Raw genomic sequence first — 16,766 nt, 5'->3', positions numbered from 1 at the left:
CCAGAATCTTCTTGGGTATATTTGTACACTTTGGTAAATGTGGTTCCCTATATAATCCTGTCCATCTACTTCTACTCACCTCTTAGAAGAAAGGAAGGTACAATGGCAAAGTTACAGAAATTTACCTATATCAGAACAAAAAGGTTACATGAACTCCTAAATACTGCTGAGGGTGAATATCTATCACCTAGCAGACTGTGTAATTTTTAGCTATAACTAAGAATTTTTCCTACAGATGAATATTCCGATATGACATTACACTTCAACTGGATCTTGATAATTATCTTCATTTTTGTTTCAAAGCAGAAATAAGGTAACGGAGAAAACCTCAACTGGGAGCTGGTTATATTACCTAGTTTCCATCACAGTGAAAACATATGCCAATAAAATAAATATCCAGTAGTGCATAAATAAATAAGAGGAGAAGAGTTGAGTGTCTCGTACATGAAAAATTCCAAAATAACAGGTTTTTGGGTATAATTTCCATGGAATTATGTGAGTATAGTTCCCAACCCCTTAAGTGTGGGCTTCATGACTTCCTTTCAAATCTTCAACAGTGTAGAGAGGGGAAAAAAGAGCAGCCTTACAGTGGAGAACTCTGACAAATACTGCTTCTACCTAGTGATCAACGTCAACATCAAATCACGTTGACAGTATACACCTCTGATGTATACTCAGATGTGATAAAAATGGCACGTTAGCTCTGATCGTCCTCCGCAAATCCCATAAAACCAAAACCAATCATGTTATAAAAATATCAGATAAATCCCAATTGAGGGACATTCCGCAGTTACCCTAAGACTTTTATCAAAACACTAGCTGCAAGAAAACAGTGGAACAAGATCTTTATAGTGTGGGTGGAAACTCTGAATCTAGAATTCTGCATTTAGCCAAGGCCATTATAAATGAAATAAAGACATACAAAAATTCTTCAAAATTTTCTCCATAGATCTCAGAAAGAAAAAAAAATGTATTCTAGAAATATGGAAACCAAGTAATGCTTATTAGCAAATGTGAAAATCCAAACCAGCTTAAATTAAACTTCACATGTTAGAAAGAACACTATTATTTCCTCATGGAGGTGTTTAAAATCTGCCATCTTCTTTTACTTTGTTGAAGGAATGAATGTGTGATACAAAGCCAAGAGAGCAAAACATACATCTACACACACATTGTATTAAAAACCAATACTGGGGAGTTCCCGTCATGGCGCAGTGGTTAACGAATCCGACTAGGAACCATGAGGTTGTGGGTTCGATCCCTGCCCTTGCTCAGTGGGTTAACGATTAACGATCCGGTGTTGCCGTGAGCTGTGGTGTAGGTCGCAGACGCGGCTCGGATCCCGCGTTGCTGTGGCACTGTTGTAGGCTGGCAGCTACAGCTCTGATTGGACCCCTAGCCTGGGAACCTCCATATGCCGCGGGAGCGGCCCAAGAAACGGCAAAAAGACAAAAAATAAATAAATAAAATTAAAAAAAACAAAACAAAACTGGGAGTTCTCGCTGTGGAGCAGTGGGTTAAGAATCTGGCGTCATCACTGCTGTGATTCAGGTCACTGCTGTGGCACAGATGTAATCCCTGGCCTGATAACGTGGATTCAATCCCTGGCCCAAAAACTTCCATATGCCATTGGTGTGGCCATAGACAAAATTAAAAATAAAAGTATGTTCTTAGGGGAAAAAAAAAGATCAATGTTTTGTTTTGCCCTTCTCTCTGAGCAATGTCAATGGAATTCCCACTGTGGCACACTGGGTTAAGAATCTGACTGCGGCAGCTCTGGCTGCTGTGGAGGCACATGTTCAATCCTTCCATATGCTGTGTTTAAGGCCATTTAAAAAAAAAAAAAAAAAGAGTGAATCACAATTCTCATCTCTATATATAATCTGCTATACCTTTCTATCTCTGGCAGAAACAGCCAAGAGATAAAATGAGCTTTTTCCAAAAGGCACACAGGTACAGTGTCAGAATAGCTTTATTTGTAATTGAGGAAAGGGTATGTTAAATATAATTTAGTTCATATAGGTTTTATACTCAGTGCTCATGTGCTATGCAATGGTTAATAGTAAAGGAAAAAGAAATGGAGTAAACTTTATCTGTTTAAACTTCTGATATCATTTACCAGTTATGGCATCATATAGTTTACTTAACTCTTGCTAAGCCTTAACATTTTCATGCCTAAGATGGATTACTCAATTATTGGGTTGTTTCAGGAACTGAATGACATGTATGAAGCACTTAGCATCATGCCTAGCACACATTTTGAGTAGTCAAATTTTAAAAAAAGGCTCTTATTTTGATCCAACTCTGCCCTGATAAAGTTCACCATAAGGAAAGATATTTCCATGTAGAGTTAGTTACTCAGCAAAAGCTGTCACTGCCAAGAACAGAGTATGGGAGAGCAGAAAATGGCTCAATATGAAAGTACTTCTAAAAGTGAGATTTCTTACTTAAGACCTTGCTAAGTTTCAGTCTTCAAATGAGCCCTGAGGGAAAAAAATAGTGAGTTCTAATTACCAACTCCCAACCTATATGTACTTGACTTGATCTAATGCCTTTTATCTCACAGAACTAGAAAACCTTTGGGGGCCCTCACTGCCTTTACTGAATTATTTTGACTTATGCTCTAATAACAAAGACAGACAGATAACACTTCTGATAGATAATACTAAAGGTTCCACTACACTTAAAATGGAATTTCTAATACTGAGCTAATACCAACCACTTTCCTTTATATTTATTAAGCAAATGAAAACTCTACTTTTTTTTCCTATTTTTAAAGAATATTAACTTACTTCTAGGAAAAAAAAATCTACAGGAAAAATACTAGGTTTAAGTCAAGTGTCTTAGTTATTTTAATTGATCACTTATCTCTAAACCCCTAAATGTCATGGATTACCTTAAGCTACAAATACATGATTAAAAACTTAAAAACAAAATTTCTTATGAAATGAAGAAATGATAGAAGTAGGAAGAATACCAAGAGGGATGTAAGGGAAACTGTTTTAAGGTCACTAATGTGAAGAAGGAATTGAGTCTTAGAATAAGTCATGATTTCACTAAGTGAAATTATGTACGCAAGCCCCTTCCTGAATTGTTTTCAAAGATTTACAGTGGATGCATTTATTTCCCAAGATTGTTACTGACCATAAATTTTATGAAAATTTCACAAAACTTCAATCCAAATGTGGGCATTCTCCAAAAATCACTGGGCTCAGTGATGAATAAATCACAGCAGAGAAAAATAAAACCCAAATTCACAAAGGGCTGTTGGGGCCTTAAAAAGACTCTAGGCTCCATGACAGCTCAGTGACAAAGGCTGTGATGTTGTAACGAGGGTAACTGCGGAACTCTCCATACAGCAACTTGTCCAGGCCCCTACTCCTGACTTCCCATTTATATAGAAGAGTTGCCCTCAGCTAAAGCCGGACAACGGCTTTCTAAACAAAGCAAAAGTAAGTCTGAGAAGAAATCCCAGAATAGGACTTAAGGCTGGAGAGGAAAGCAGTACAAAGCTTATGTCAATAACTCACTATGACCCTGCAAGGGGGAAAGGAGAAAGGAGAGAAAGAAGGAAGAGAGACAGGGAAGATGAGATAGAAGGGAGGGAGGAAAGGAGAGGGGGAGAGGGGAGAAGGAAGGGCAGTTCCATCCTCCCAAGAATGATAAACTAAACACTCCATCTCAGAATTCAATACACCTACTCTGGCAATTGTGGCAGTTGTCTGTTTACTGTAAGACTGCCCTTCCCCATCCAGCTCACTAAACACACACACACACACACACACACACACACACACACACACACACACACACAGAGTCCACAATGAGGTCTACTATTGAGCAGAGGAATTTTTTGGGCAAGTGGACTTACCCAACTGCAAAAGAAATTAAAGATAGCTTCTTATATTAACCAACAGAAATCTTCATTCAAATATTTAGCTAACCAAGGATTACTGGACATCTGAGAAATTCAAGCAGAAGGAAAGAGAAACACCAGGAAAAGAAACAGATTAAGCGATCCTAGGGAAACAAACAGGAACATCAGGCCCAACCAAATCAAACACACAAACACACACACCTCAGTTACTATGCCATATGTTTTAAAGGATATATGCATTTCAAATAAACAACAAATAGACCATTATGACAAAGGAAAATACCAGAGAAACACTAAGTCTTAGAAATTGAATACGTAGTAGATAAAATAAAAAATTCATCAAAAGGGATGAATAACAGATTGGCATGGTTGAAGATCATATTCTGGAAGCTAAAACAGAAGAAATCTCCCAGTACTTGGAGAAAAGGACAGAAATAGAAAATAAGAAGGAAAAATACAAGGCAGATAGCTCCAAGAGGCCAAAGAGTCATATATCGAGTTCCATAAGACAAGCAGAGACAATGGGAAATGATAACCAAAGAAAGAAAAACCCTTTGAATGGAATAAAGATTTGAGATTGCAGACCAAAGTGAGCTAATAAAGATGAAGTTCAAAATACACCTATATCCATAGTTTAAAAAAAAAAAGTCCAGAGAGAAAAAGAGATCATTTAAAAAACATTCAAGGGGAGTTCCCATTGTGGCTCAGTGGGTTAAGAACCCAACCAGTATCTGTGAGGATGCAGGTTCTATCCCTAGCTTTGCTTAGGGATCCAGCATTGCTGCAAGCTTTGGTATAGGTCACAGGGGAGGCTTGGATCTCGCACTGCCATGGCTGTGGCTGCAGCTCTGATTCAACCCTTGGTCCAGGAACTTCCATATGCGGCAAGCGCAGCCCTAAAAAGAAAGAAAAATAAATAAGTAAATTCAAGGAGTTCCCTGACGGCTTAGGGGGTTGCAATTAAGGATTCTGTATTGTCACTGCTGTGGCTCAGGTTGGATCCCTGGCCCCAGGGAACTTCTGCATGTCACAGGTGCAGCCCAAATAAACAGATAAGTAAAAAACATTCAGAAGGGAAACCGGGTTACACACAGAATAATGAGAATCAGAACAGCATCTGACTTCTCACCAGCAGAAGACAGTGGAAGCCTTCAAAATTCTGAAGGGAAAAGGATGTCAAACCTAGAATTCAAAATCTAAACTATGAGTCAAGCATGATGGCAAATTACAGGCCTCTCCAGACATAAGAATTTTGAAGTTTACCTCCCAAGCACTGTTTCTGGAGGCAAAATATATTTTAAACTAAATTTTTAAACAAGAGTGGACTTAGGAAGGAAAGGCAAAGAAATCCCACTATGACTGTAGTCACAGGCACAGAAGACACATTAGTCCAAATTAGAGTAGGAAGTTAGCAAAACTAAAATGTAAAAATGCTGTAACAAAGGCTTTTAGCGTCATTAAGAAAAAAAGAGAAATTAAAAATTGCAAGAATAACTAAAGCAAACTAAACTGTGACATTACTTTCCACAGTTTTATAGCACAATCAATTTAAGAACACCAAAACTTACTTGATGTTGACATTCTTTTAAGTGAAAAAGGGTTTATTATAAACCTGCTTACACTACTTGTTTCTGAGATCAATAGATGATTCATAGTCACAATTCTACTTACTGGTTTCAATTTTTTAGAATTTTAACTGGTTAAATTCTTTGGCAGTGTTTACTTATTTATTTTTTCGACCATGCCCATGGCATGTAGAAGTTCCCAGGCCAGGGATCAAACCTGAGCCACAGCAACCCAAGCCACTGCAGTGACACTGCCAGATCCTTACAGCTATGCTACAAGGGAACTCCCTGACAGTGTTTATTTTAAATAGAGATAAAAAGGAGAAAAGTAGACAGACATTGAGAGGCATAGATGTCCTTATTTAACATAATGGAGAGTCAAGAAGTGCTGCCTAAAGTCGGTGGCCCTCCCAAAATTAAGAACTAAGAACATTTAAAGCTATAAGGGAAACTATCAGAACAACACCAATCATAACAAAGCCCAGGAGGTAGAAGGCATGGCTGGTGATGTAAGTACTTGAAATTCCTCATTTATCATGGCAGGGAAGTAAAGAGACGCTATGTCATATATATCGAGAGATATATTATTTAAAATTCTAATAGTAACCACAGGAATAAATAAATAAGTTTAAAAAGATTATCCAACTTCCATACCCGCTATGGTGCTGGAGAAGAGATTTTACCTTGGGTGCATATTATTTACGAATTTTTAAAAGAAGTTTAAATTTTTAAATGATGGAAACTTCCTAAAACATTAATCCTACATTATTATTAGAATTTTTGGCTGAACTACAACATTCTTAAACGTTATCATTAATGACTCCAGGACGCTGAGGACAACTCACAAGTATCTTCCAAAGGTTTAATGTTCAGTCTCTTTATCTGAGTTTATTGTTAGGACTGCAAACCCTTAAATGTCTATCAATGAGAATGGTAAAATAAGCTATGATAAGACACATGCTATGAAATGTTATAAAGTAGTTACCTAATAAAAAGACTGCAGCAGTAATGACAGGGAAAGATAGATGTTCATGATATACTGTGTCGTGAGAAAAGCAAGTAGCAAAAGAGTGTATGCAGTATGATCCCATTTTATGTTTGTTTTTTTTTTTAGTATCTTTTTGTATATGCATAAGAGTTGTGGAAACATTCACATCAAACTTTTAATGGGATAGTGATGACCTCTGAATATGAGATTGGAAACGGAGGGGAAGACACTGATTTTTACTTCTAAGTTTTCGAACTTTTTATGAATGTTTATTACCTTTGTAAAAGGCAGTAAATTCTCAATAAAACAACTTCCACATTAATCCCACCCAATTCTTTCCTTACCTTTCCACCCCCTCCATTCCCCAACAGTGGCGCATCAAGATCTCAGCCTCCCATATAGCACACAGTAGAATGTGTGAATCCAGACAATTACAGTTCTCTCCAAATCTCATTTCCACATGATACATAGAATATACTTGTTGCCATGCATGACTGATGGAAAAACTGCATCTTAATGCTGCATGTGGTCTTCAGGTTGGTTGATTAGGGAACGGTGCTACCAATAAAGCCAAGGTTGCAAGTGATAATCCACATACATATATATAGGTCAGTGATTGTTAAGAAGTCAGCCTATGTTTATATTCATTATCTATCATCTTTCTGGTGACAGGACAAGATGTGGACATATCAACGTAAACCCATTTAACTAGTGAGAACGCTTCTGAAAAGATACACACTGGTAGTGGGCTTCAGTCTCACAGTTGTATTCTAAACACATTCCTGTGTACATATGACCACAGTGTATACATTTCTTTGCCAGTCAACCACACTGAGTTGTGCCATCAATGTTTCCCAGAGAAAAAATGCTGCTTAGACAGGTACCTGCAGCAATACTGCCTGTGCTCTGTGGGACCAGTGTTGACACTGGGGTGTATGGGACCTCAAAGTTCTCAGTTACTGGTCTTTAATTCTCATCTTCAGCCATCACACTCAACACAAAATCAAAGTAGTGTGGCAGAGTGAAGCCTTCTCAAACTTAATTGTGCTTAAAGAATAATTTTCCTTTTAGTACACGTTTTTAGAAAAGGCAATAATAAAAGGAGAAAAATCAAAGACTAAAGAAAAGTAGAATAACTAAGGATTTATGATACAATGCTAATTATATAAATATCTCTAAAAATGGAGTATGTGATTTTGATCTAACTTAAAATGCCTATTAAAAATGCCCAAATATCAGAAGAAATCCTGACACCCAGTGGGTCACCAAACCAGTCCACAAGCATAGGGAGATGTGAGGGCTGACTTCTGCAGGCAGAAAGAGCCGCAGCCTTGGAAAGGGCCACAAGTTCCACCACACTATTGGTGGTTCCCGCCGTGCAGCTTGGAGAAGGCACAATACTCTCAAGCTCCACCGTTACCACTAATAAGAAATGTTTGTAAAATTCTTACCTAATAAACAATTTAAGACATTCCAAAAAAAAAAAAAAAAAAGCCCAAAGCCCAAATAGGAGTTTCTGTCGTGGCTCAGCAGTTAGAGAACCCGACTAGCATCCATGAGGACACGAGTTCGATCCCTGGCCTCACTCTGTGGGTTAAGGATCCAACATTGCCGTGAGCTGTTGGATAGGTTGCAGACTCAGCTCAGATCTTGCGTTGCTGTTGCTATTGCTGTGGCATAGGCCGGTGGCTACAGTTCCGACTGGAACCCTAGTGTGGGAACCTCCATATGCCATAGGTGTGGCCCTAAAAGACACCCTCCCCCAAAAAAATGTCTGAATAACTCACACCACAAAGATGTATTAATTTTTGGCCTTTATATTTTTCAAGATATTATAAACTTAGTAAAAAGGAGTAATGGAAAAAATATTCTATTATATCCACAGAATAACTCAGTATAACTCAGTAGATCTTACATTCACCAAATATGAATTTGCCTAACTAGAACTCAAAAAAGCAGCTAGTATTCCTCGGGAAAGATTTAAATATATCATCCACTCAAAAACCAAATAAGCGAGCAACCAAAAAGGAAAAAGAAGAGAACTTTGAGGACAGTGCATGGGATGGTAGGAGTGAATCATTGCCTATGGTAATGCTGTGGTTCAGAGGTGACAGTGGAAATAAAGTATGAGGACTTACATAAATAAAGCTTTAAAAAAATAAGTCATAGTTCCATTTCAATATAATGTTATTTATTTAAATGTGGCTTACAATACAATAATTTTATCAATGACACTTCTAAACCTAAAAGTCACTACTGAAATAGGATAATCATATATGATAACCCATCCCAATTCTTGATCTAGTAATCTCCTCTTAAATAAACCCTTTATCTTTCCTAATCTATTCCAACTTCGTCTAACTCAAATTACTTTTTTTACACCCTCCATAACTTCTGCATCTTCCTTTGCACATATATAATTTAAGCAACAAACACTTACTTCGTGCCTGCAACGTGAGAAGTGCTTTCTTCTGTGTACTTCTGGGACCCTCACAACAACCCTGTGAGGTAGGTATGATTAGCCACACTTTACACAGGAGGAAATGCCTACTGAGACTTGACTTGCCCAGCAGCAGAGCTGGGATTCAAAGCCAGATCTACTGCTCTCGGATGAGTAATGTTTAAAGTATCCCAGAGAAAAAACAAAGACTGCCCCAGCAAGAAACTATGATTGTAACCAGAATTTTGGAGCAGCTGGAAAAGAGGTTTGATAACATTAATTTCTTTTTCCTTGTCACTTAACCACTGTAAACAGCAATTACACTATATTCTCCTATAGTTATAGGTAACAACGCACAAAAAAAATTTTTAAGGAAAAAAAATGACGTGTTACAAATAGATTTGCACTCATCATTGACTATGAAAAGACACAGTAAACTGGTACTATTCTAGATCGAACGTTCTGGTAAGTAGACAGTTACAGAGAAAACACAAATGCAAACCTACTGGTTATAATAAATATAGAAGAATAAATTTTGTGGGGATCATGAACGTAGACTGCTGCCCAGATAAATTAATTTTAAAATACAAAGCCTTATCTGGATACTTCAAATCAAGAGAATGTGCCACAAACCTTTGTGCTTAAATCATATGGAGATGTATTCTGGCACCTACATGTAATTCAGACACAGATAAAAATAGCAGCACAGTAAGCTCCCTACCAATTCTGAAATCTGTGTTACTTCTGAAATACCTCTTCCCATGCAAGAGGGTGTGGGTTTTTTGTTTTTTGTTTTTTTGTCTTTTTGCCGTTTCTTGGGCTGCTTCCGAGGCATATGGAGGTTCCCAGGCTAGAGATCGAATTGGAGCTGTAGCTGCCAGCCCTGCCAGAGCCACAGCAACTCGGGATCCGAGCCACGTCTGCGACCTACACCACAGCTCAAGGCAATGCCGGATTGTTAACTCACTGAGCAAGGGCAGGGATCGAACCCGCAACCTCATGGTTCCTAGTCAGATTCATTAAGCACTGCGCCACAACGGGAACTCCAAGAGGGTGTTTTTAAAACTTCAAATGAACACATCTTTCTCTGCTGAATGATCTTTAAGAAAAAAATCTTGTTCTGAATAGTTATCATCCTTAGTTTGGTTCAAATCAACCATATTCTAATGCCTCTAAAAGTATCAAGACGTCAAAAGTTTTGCAATCTAAACCCTTAAAGGTTTTTGAGGTTCTCACCAACATTCAAAGCTATCATGAAGATTTCAAAGACAAAATGTGCTTATATTCTTTATTTCTATAGGAAAACTCTATAAACCAATGGCAAAATTAGTGGTACCACATAAAGAAACTGGTTTGCCTATAATGTGTCTTGTCTGTCTAATGGAGCTAGACATTTTGAATTCTCTAACCATGTGACACTACCCAAATGTGCTCCAGACTTTTATCAAGTGCCCATAAGTCAAGTCTTAATTACAAACCTAACTTTTCTAGTTTTAAAACTTAATCAGTTTTTTACTAAGTGATAAAAAGATTCATTATTAAGGAGAATATTCTTAGTTTATTATTCAAAGTGAAGATAAAACAGAAGATTACATTGCAGTTTCATGGGAGACAACTTTTATTCTGAATGCGCCTACATTTTAAAAAGATTATCTCCAGACTTACATGAGCAGATGCTCCATAAATATCTGATTTCTAAAAAGTTACCACTTTTAAAGTCACAAAAACTGTAAGAACTATCTCATTAATCAGAGGGATACTTTTCTATATACTATAGAACAGTGCTTGCTTTAGAATATATATAAAATTAAGATACTACAAAAATGGTGACTAGAAACAAAAAATCTCAAATTAGCACTTGTATTACTCATGGGGACAGGAGAGACTATTTAACCCCCTCCTCCATACCAAGGGCCTGGCACCTAGCCTGGCACCAAATACACAGCAAATTTTTCTTTTGCCTTTTTTTATTTATTAATTTTTTTTAGGACTGTGTCTGTGACCTACACCACAGCTCAAGGCTCCTTAACCCATTGAGTGAGGCAGGATCAGTCCTGCATCCTCATGGATCCTAGTCAGGTTCATTAACCACTGAGCTATGAAGGGAACTCCACACAGCAATTATTTGAATAAATGAATAATCTAAATTAATTTTCAGTGATCTTTGATGTATACAGTTATACTAGAGAGTAGTTTTGAAACAGGTCCTTTTTATTGTTTAAGTCAACCTGAGAGTTCCTGAAGAATTTTACAATTATTTTAATTTTTAACTGTAAGGTTTTTAACATTAAAAACCTTTAAAATCCCTTTAATGTATATGCTACATATGAACACAGACAATACACAAAATAAATAGCTGACACTTCCCAGATGTAAAGAAAAAACTCGTGAAGTATGAAAAATTAACCCTGGACACTAAATTCAGTTGAGTAAATCCTAGAATCCCCAGGGAGATTAATGCAGGAAAATTCAATCATGGTATTTCTTAAAGAGAACATGTTTTTATCCACTACATGTATCCCCTTCCTTTCTGAAGTTTGCTTTATGCCACTTCACTTTTAGGAAAGATCCACATTAGTACAGGCATACCTCCAAGATATCGTGGGTTTAGTTCCAGACTACCATGGGAAAGCAGATACTGCAATAAAGAGATTCATACAAATTTTTTGTTTCCCGGTGTCTAAGTTATGTTTACACATACTGTAGTCCATTAAGTGTACAACATCAGTATGTTTAAAAAAAATTCTTAATTTAAAAATAATGCTTTTGGAAAATGCTGCTGATAGGCTGGATTGACACAGGGTTGCCACAAACCTTCGATTTGTAAAAAGTGCACTGTTTCAAAGTGTAATAAAAACGAAGTAAAAAACAAGGTATGTCTTTCTTGCTAACAGAAAGAAAGTGAAAAAGATTTTCCGATTTTACCCAAAGGGGGGGGGTGGTGGGCAAAAAGTACGTGTTTTGCACCAAAGCCCTTATAGAGGCAGTAGACACACCAAGAGCAGCAAGAGTGGTGCCACCAAGATGCTTCCCAGGAAACTACACTCAACATCTCAGTTATCAAGCATCTGTGCTTTATTTTGTGCATCTGTTAGCCAGCTGTGTCCTACTCTGGGGATGTGGGGAAAACCCTTAACTCTTCTGGCTAGTTGAAAACTGACATGCTTCACAGTTGTTTTGTAAAAATATACCTGGCACTATCATTGTAGCTCATTCCAGAAACAGATCCAATATATCACTGCTATTAAATCTTAATCTCCCCCAGCTGGTCCCTACACAGAGAAGCCAGTCGAACGTAAATGCTTTTTTGTTTGTTTGTTTGCTTACTTTTTAGGGCCAAACCCTCAGCATATGGAAGTTCCAAGGCTAGGGGTTGAATCGGAGCTGCAGCTGCTGGACTACACCATAGCCATGGCAATGCTGTGGGATCTGAGTCATATCTGTGACCTACATCACAGCTCATGGTAACAATGGATTCTTAACCCACTGATCAAGGCAAGGGGTCAAACCCATGTCCTCATGGACACTAGTAGGGTTCATTACCCTGAGCCACGATGAGAACTCCATGAACTTAAATTTTTTTTTTTTTTTTCTTAGCCACACCCGCAGCATATGGTGGTTCCCAGGCTAGGGGTTGAACCGGAGCTACAACTGCCAGCCTACGCCAGAGGCACAGCAACACCAGATGTGAGCCGCATCTGCAACCTACACTGCAGCTCACGGCAACACTGGATCCTTAACCCCCTGAGCAAGGCCAGGGATGGAACCCACAACCTCGTGGTTCCTAGTCAGATTCCTTTCTACTGCGCCAGACAGGAACTCCTCCATGAATTTCAATGCTTTTAAAGAGGGAGGGAAAAAGCAGTCCCTGACCTCTGAGAACTAATCTGATGCTCACAGCTAAGCCTCAATGTTATTACAAACAGTAAGACCATAAGAAGAGACAAAAACAAGGTCCTGCGCAATCCACAGACCAAACATCTCTCTTATGCTAAGAGTAACAGACCTCACTTCTTTGAACCCTCAAACCGTTTACCCAAAATCCAAATCCTATAATATAATGTTAATAACACCCTCTTCCTGAGATACTTCACGGTTACCTATGGTCTGTGTGCTTTGTTGCAGCAAGTAATAAATACAACTTGTTAAACTACTGGTATGTTGCTGGTGGTCTCTGACTGGAGGTACTGATACTTGCGAATATGAAAGGTAGAATGAAAATAGACTAAGTGTTCTAGGGTTGCAAAATGACTTGAAGTCCTATCTGTTGTTAAATTAAGCTAATTACCATGGCTTCTTAATACACATCTCATAACAGAAGGGAGGCTTTGGTATAATATTCCATTTTGCTTTTAATGTCAAGACCATGCTAATATGTGTTGAAGAATTCAGATAAAGTACAAAGCACTACTTTCAATCATACTGAAAACTGCAAAGGCATCAGAGAAATTTATGTAGCTAAGATGATTAGGAGAAAGGAGTTCATCAAGAGTCACTTCAGTTGGAAGCATGCTCATGCATCCAGACTACATCCAGATTCATAAGTATTTTAAAACAAGAACTCCAAGAAATTATTCGGCAATAATAAAGCTAAAGGTATATAAAGAAAAGGTAGGGGAAAAAATTTTTTTAAAAAGTAGTGCTTACAATAACTACTGGAAAATCTGGGTAAGATAACTATAAGAAGAAAATGAAGATATGTACTTTTCGTATGTACTTTCTCACTGAAAAAAAAAAAAAATTTTTTTTTTCTTTAGGGATGTACCTGCAGCATAATTAAAGTTCCCAGGCTAGGGATCAAATCAGAGCTACAGCTGCCAGCTTACCCAACAGCCATAGCAACACCAGATCCGAGCTGCGTCTGCAACCTACACCACAGCTGGCAGTAACATCAAATCCTTAACACACTGAGCAAGGCCAGGGATCAAACCCCCATCCTCATGGATACTAGTTGGGTTCTTTTCCGCTGAGTCAAATGAGAACTCCCCCCACCAAAAAAAAAAATTGTTTTAATAAAAAAAAAAAAAAAAAAAAACCTCCCACTTTGCAGCTGAATGTTATTTTTGTAAGAATTAATTACAACCAGAGGTAGAAAAGCCTAGAATGCCAACTTAGAACAAATGTCTACAACATAAACAAAGCTACTACAAACACTAAACTGAGCATTTTGTCAAAAAAAATTTTTAGGCTATTCGTAACTCTATGTTTAATGCAAAAGTTAAAAACTAGAAGTCTTGAAAAAACTGATAGTAATAATTAAAGAGGACACTCTCTGGCCCAAAGAAAAGGCAGAAAACACCTTACCTGTCAACCATAAAGTCAGCTTAAAAAAAAAAAATCTAAGTTCCTTTGAGGCACAGCAGGTGAAGGATCCAGCATTTTCACTACAGTGGTTGAGGTCGCTGCTGTGGCTTGGGTTTGATCCCCAGCCTGGGAACTTCCACATGCCACAGATGTGGCCAAACAACGACAACAAAATATATAAAAATAAATCACCCATTACTTACCTTCCAGATAAAACTGGAAGATTTTCACGTCTGGGGGTTGGAACATGGAATAAATACATGCCAGTTCCCCAAGTGCCTCTTGAGGCCTGCCTGGCCATGGAAGATCTAAGATTGGAGCTTCAGTCTGAGATCCCAAGCATGAAAGTCACTGTTTTCAAAGGCACATCATTTCTTAGGAACCTGCACTGTGTGGGGTTGTGGCTGAGAAAAAATATTTTCACCACCACTGACCACCCTCTACCGGTGTAGCACACAAAGTACTGCATATGTTACAATCTGATTCCCTTGTTAGACACTTATTATCAGTTACATTTTATGGATCACGAAAACCTGGTTATTCAACAAGGAGCAATGATTTACACACATCTTCTGATGCCATAATGCAGTTCAAAACCTTGACTTCATCATATCAATAAAAAATATTTAGGAGTTCCTATAGTGGTACAGTGGAAACGAATCCGACTAGGAACCATGAGGTTTTGGATTCGATCCCTGGCCTGGCTCAGTGGGTTAAGGATCTGGCATTGCCATGAGCTGTGGTACAGGCTGCAGACGCGGCTTGGATCTGATGTTGCTGTGGCTGTAGTATATAGGCTGGCAGCTATAGCTCCAATTGGACCCCTGGCCTGGGAACCTCCATATGCCACAAGCACAGTCCTAAAATTAAAAAACCAAAAATAAAATAAAAAATGTTTAAAAGTTTGTTCCTGAGTTCCCTTTGTGGCACAGTGGTTAATGAACCCAGCTAGGATCCATGAGGATGCAGGTCAGATCCCTGGCCTTGCTCAGTGGGTTAAAGATCCAGTGCTGCCATGAGCTGTGGTGTAGATCAGACCCCCATTGCTGTGGCTGTGGCACAGGCCAGCAGCTGTAGATCTGATTTGATCCCTAGCCTGGGAACTTCTATATGCTGTGGCACTAAAAAGCAAAAAACAACAAAACAAACAAAATAAGCTTGTTCAAAAACAGCATGTATTATATCTTGTAATAACTGTATAACTTACAGTAGGAAAAGGAAGTCTGTGATCTTCCTGAGACCACCTGGTAAATGAGGTAAAAGATTTTAGGAAACAATGAGTTAAATATTCATTACGTTACAACTTATAATAGATTTATACCCTTTCACCAACATTTTATCAGAGTATTAGAAGTAATCCAAGAGCTCCCGCTGTGGTGCAATTCAGTGGCATCTCTACAGCGCTGAGACACAGGTTTAATCCCCGGCCTAGCACACTCGGTTAAGGACCTGGCATTGCCGAAGCTGCAGCACTGGTCACAAGTGAGTCTCAGATCTGATCCTTGGCCTGGCGAATCTATACGGTGCAGGGCAGCCAAAAAAAAGAAAAAAGAAGAGACCAAAGAAAGCTGACCTTTCCACTGAATCCGCTGTAAATCTCTTCTAAATTTTTTTTAGGATATTCAATTTATTGCCTGCTGGATATCAGCACATTTAATTCAAATGTGATTATAAAATAATGTTGAAGGAAATACCCTAATATTAACTACTCTCTCTTTATAGTCTGGACCTCAATAACAGTGTGAAGCTGCATCCTTTACAATCAACAATCACTGGAGTGCCTCCTACAGGACTGAAGCTCTCCTCTACCACACTGAGGCTGTCAAATACCTATCGTCTCACAAGCGTCAATCTCTAATATTCAATTCCTAAATCAGAACCATGGCATCATCTTATTTCCTCACTGTGGGAGGAAAGCAGATGACTTTTTTTAAAAAAAGGTCTGAAATATGAAGGAAAAGAACTACATGTAAAACAGCTATTTCAAAAAGCTAAAATGGGAGTTCCCACCATGGCACAATGTAAACAAATCCAACTAGGAATCTTGAGGTTGAGGGTTCGATCCCTGGCCTAGTTCAGTGGGTTAAGGATCCAGGATCTGGCACTGCCGTGCGCTGTGGTCTAGGCTGCAGACGCAGCTCAGATCTGGTGTTGCTGTGGCTGTGTCGTATGCCGGCAGCTACAGCTCTGATTGGACCCCTAACCTAGGAACCTTCACATGCCGAGGGTGTGGCCCTAAAAAGCCAAAAAAAAAAAAAAAAAAAAGCTAAAGTGCTTTACAGTGAAACTAATGATTTCTCCGCCAGTTTTCTTTTTTTGGTTTTTTTGCCATTTTCTTGGGCCGCACCCCTGTGGCATATGGAGGTTCCCAGGCTAGGGGTCTAATTGGAGCTGTAGCCACCGGCCTATTCCAGAGCCACAGAAACTCAGGATTCGAGCCACGTCTGCGACCTACACCACAGCTCAGGGCAACACTGGATCCTTAACCCACTGAGCAGGGCCAGGGATTGAACCCGTAACCTCATGGTTCCTAGTCGGATTTGTTGACCACTGAGGCACTACGGGAACTCCCTCTGCCAGATTTAATAAACC

At 38.7% G+C, this 16,766-nt stretch overlaps 1 protein-coding gene across 7 annotated transcripts in view; it reads right to left on the bottom strand.

Annotated features, from left to right (window-relative positions):
- The window catches only part of WDR33 (WD repeat domain 33), a 119,219-nt gene that overhangs the window by 37,115 nt on the left and 65,338 nt on the right, over positions 1-16,766 (bottom strand). The window contains exon 8 of one of the 7 annotated variants that reach the window (XM_021075462.1): positions 6,544-15,690. The exons of the other annotated variants lie outside the window; for them this stretch is intronic. Within the exon in view, the coding sequence (XP_020931121.1) occupies positions 15,500-15,690 (191 nt within the window). The 3' untranslated portion in view covers positions 6,544-15,499. Of the gene's footprint in view, positions 1-6,543; positions 15,691-16,766 lie in introns of those variants that run through there. 7 annotated transcript variants of the gene reach the window in all.

Source organism: Sus scrofa, chromosome 15, assembly GCF_000003025.6.
Source record: "Sus scrofa isolate TJ Tabasco breed Duroc chromosome 15, Sscrofa11.1, whole genome shotgun sequence".
Lineage (NCBI taxonomy): Eukaryota > Metazoa > Chordata > Mammalia > Artiodactyla > Suidae > Sus > Sus scrofa.
Note: the sequence above shows the minus strand (reverse complement) of the source record. Positions and strands in the feature narration are given on the sequence as shown.